This window comes from Etheostoma spectabile, chromosome 16, assembly GCF_008692095.1.
Source record: "Etheostoma spectabile isolate EspeVRDwgs_2016 chromosome 16, UIUC_Espe_1.0, whole genome shotgun sequence".
NCBI lineage: Eukaryota > Metazoa > Chordata > Actinopteri > Perciformes > Percidae > Etheostoma > Etheostoma spectabile.
The window spans coordinates 16164718-16168512 of NC_045748.1; the positions used below are offsets into that span (position 1 = coordinate 16164718).

Sequence of the window (3795 nt, forward strand, 5' to 3'; positions counted from 1 at the left end):
CACACACACACACACACACACACACACACACAGTGCTCATGTAGGCTCTGGTGTGTTTGAATTCTCTAAAGCAACCGCAAAGCGTGAGCAGAGAAAACATTGCCTGTAGATGCGTTTTTCACTGTTGGTTTGACAAAAAAGAACATTAAAAAGAATCAGTAAAGTAGAGTTGTTGTTTTTTATGATCAAATATCAAAAATTTCTCCAGGGAAGAAGCTAGCATAGCAGTGGAAATGCAGAATACAGTTTCCTTGATCTCTTGTTTGGGCTTAAACCCAGAAGGCATCAGATAATTTGAGCTCCAGTGAAGGTTTTCATTTGAAACATGCTCAAACCCCATGGTGAATTTGTAATCTGAAATACTGTGTGCATTGAGTATGTAGCCTACAGGCACATTAGCCGAGTCTATGTTTGTAGCATTTAGAATTTGGCTTAGAGGTTTTTCACTTTCTAGAAAGCAGAATTTATGCAGTTTTTTTTAGCAATTTCATTAACCTGTAGATACTTTTTTTGTCTTATAATTGCCATGTAAGTTATACTACACGTAGCTCTGTGTTTCTGCATAGTAAAGAAGCATTTCCGGAGCAACCTACTGTTGCTAGGGAACATGACAACCCAAGGATAAGTCTTGTTGACTGTTGATTGCAAAATCTAGTCTTAAAGAGCTTGTTTTTCTGACAACATGTTATGATAACAACATTACGTGTTAGAACATTCGCTAGTGTTACTGCACTAAATGACATGAGATCCTGCGTGTTAAGAAACAGAATTTGATGGTGAAAGATATAGACTAGAGTCTGACCGATACCGGATGTTGATGATGATTTCTTGCCTAAACACAAAACATAAAAAAAAAAAATCATTATACTTAAATTGAGCAAAATTGAACTGACAGTGCTATGGATCTTCTCATCAAACTCTCAGCAAGAAAAGCAAATGAGCGTATTTCCATGAATGTTGAATTGTATGCATTTTCAAATCATCTCTATTAGACCAAAGGTATTTTGGCAAATTTGAGTCCTCTATTTTGATTGGCTGTTTCCTCTTGTGGGACCTTTTTAGGTGATCGGCTTCTTTAGTCAGCGTCTGGAGCAGGCAGGAAGTGACCTGTCTGTTGAGAGGGTTCAGGAAGTCATCATGAAAGGAGCCCAGGCCCTGCCCACAGACAGACTGAAGGTAAATATCTCTGTCAAACACACACACACACACAGATACACTGTAGGGGGAAATAGGGAATTGGCAAGCCTGGAGACAAAAAGCAACGAAATATGAGAAAAGTGGGACATATTGGATATCAAGGTGCATGTGACGAGGATGTAATGTGTTGTCAAGGGTTGCGAGAGTTATGGTTGATCTGGTGCTGTGGATGTGAGGAAAAGGGAATGAGTTTGTCTGGACAGGTTAGAAAGAGTGAGAGGTGTAGGATATGGACTGAGGAGAGGTAAAGATGGAAAGAGTTAGGACCTGAGACAAAAGGCTAAAGCCCAATTCTCATTAACATTAATGCCCATATTCATTCCATCGTCGCTGGCCTGCTACATGCGAACATGTAATGGCATTTCAAGGAGATAGGATTGGGGGCTAGGGAGCACTTTGTCATGGGCACATACGATTGGGGGAGGGAGTGGGGGGAATAAATCTGCCACCGTGACTCGTTACCCAACACACCCAACACTTCTTGCCGGTTAGCTAACCCCCGCCCTTCCCAATGCTCCTCCATTAATCAGTGAGGAAATATGTAACCAGCGGCCTCCCCACTCCGTTCCTCACCAGCACCGAAGCTCCTAATTGCATGTTTCATCATGTGTTTCATGTCCTATACTTGGCGGCTGGCTGCAAGGCATTTGTCTCTCTAGCCGATGTGGAAAAGGGATGGTACGTGGCCATCAGTCTCAGTTCTCTCTCTCTCTCTCTCTCACATTCGGCACCTTGGAGAGCTAATATAGCGATCGACCATAAAGCCATAGAATTACACACAGAGCCATGTGGATAACCCTGTCGTGTCCTTCAGCAAGGGGGGGCTGTACTTGTAGCATACACTCATGCAGTCAGCTGTAGTTGGAATATATGTGTATGCGGTGTGTCATCCTCACCGTTTTGGATTTGTGTCTGTTTCTTAACTATGTGTGCCAATAAGTGTGGAGCCCTGTGTGCCAGTCTTTTGTTTCTAGGCAAAATATGGTTGTTAAGTCTCACATTGACTCTCCACTACCTGATGTGCTTTCTGGCTCTACAGGGGTGACATGAAGTGAAGAGTATATCTTGGCAATGTGTCCTCGGGGAGAAGTCCCCAGCGCTCGATGTTACCATTGCTCAAACAAACAGCTGTCCTTCTACCTCTCGCTTCCCTTCATCTTATTAGGCTCATTCCGCTATACAGCTCCCAATGCGGAAATCCATAGGTGGGATTAGTGTTGTGTGGAATCATCGATAAGTTGGTAATTACTCAGTAAAAGCTAGGAGTATTTGAGTCTCAGTCAGCCGTTTGTGTGCATGGAGAGGGCTGACAAAGAGATGTAGGGATGTTTATTCCTCTCAAACAAACACAAGTTGAGTCTTATTCAGCCTTTTTTCAGTCATTATTGAAGTTATTCTATTCTGTGGTCACATTTAATAGTAGCACAGTGCATGTCAATGAACGCTGTTCAAGTGAACAAATGGTTAATCTACTGTGTTGAAGTTTGAATTCCTGAAGCTGTAGCCATGTCGACACTAAGCTGGCTAAAGAACCTTTCCCTCAGTTTTGGCCTTCTGTCCTGCACAACCAAAACCAGAGCTTTCTGAGAACATTCTTCAGAGTGGAGAAGCCAGAACAAACGCCAGAGTTGCATTTTAGCTTGGATGCCACAGACCGTTAGTAAATTGGTGCGTACACAAATATACTTGATTAAATATACTCAAATATATTAACTAACTTAGCACGAAGAAATAAAAACATGAGTTCTATATGCAATAAGATTCTATCAACACATTTAATAAATGTGCACCCAATTACTTTTATAAATGCTGTATCATATATCGCCATTAAAAATTGCTGATCATAAAGAAAGTTAAAGACATCCGTGTCTGAGGAGCCACACCCATCCCGTTACACCTCCTTACTCCTCTTGATCTTGGGGATCACCTATGTTGTGTTTTAATACAGCCAAATTCACCATATAGTTCTCATTTACATATTTGTTTATATTGTTAGACAATGGAAGGAGTATGGAATAGTGATAACAAACGTTGCTAATAAATACTACCTGTAAACCAGTGGTCATTCCCAAGCTGCTGTGCTGCAGTGGTAAAGTCACACAGGTTAATGACGACAGCTGCACTGTGTGCTCGGCTATATTGACATTTAAAGTGATCAATTACAAATTTGCTGCCTGGAAAATCCATTTGTTGGGAGGAGCCAACAGTTGAAAAGTAAATAACGTTGTTTAGATTTTACTGGCCATGTTGTTTTAGGTGAGGGGAACATTGTAGACACAAGGCTGTTTAAGGATCTTTAGGCGTTTACACAAAGACGTAGAGACATGTAAATTAGGTCCCAACTGAAAGAAAATAGTTAAAAGAAGGTGGTTAATACCCCAGGGACGACCCTCAGCGCCTTGTCACTCAGCCATCACTCCCATTCTTTGTGTGTGTGTGTGTGTGTTGTTTCAGGGTGTGTGTGTTGTTTCAGGGTGTGTGTGGCTGAGTGGCTCTCATGGGCAGTGCCTGTGGAATGTGTTGTTTAGCCTAACCAGCTGAAATCTGCTTTATTGAGCAGTGATATCCCACAGACTCTCTGGCTCCTCAGTACGGGAC

General features: G+C 41.9%; 1 protein-coding gene across 1 annotated transcript in view; it reads left to right on the plus strand.

Moving 5' to 3' along the window:
• Positions 1-3795, plus strand: part of dym (dymeclin) — a 53129-nt gene that overhangs the window by 41499 nt on the left and 7835 nt on the right. The window contains 1 exon segment of the mRNA XM_032539984.1: positions 1063-1176. Within this exon segment, the coding sequence (XP_032395875.1) occupies positions 1063-1176 (114 nt within the window).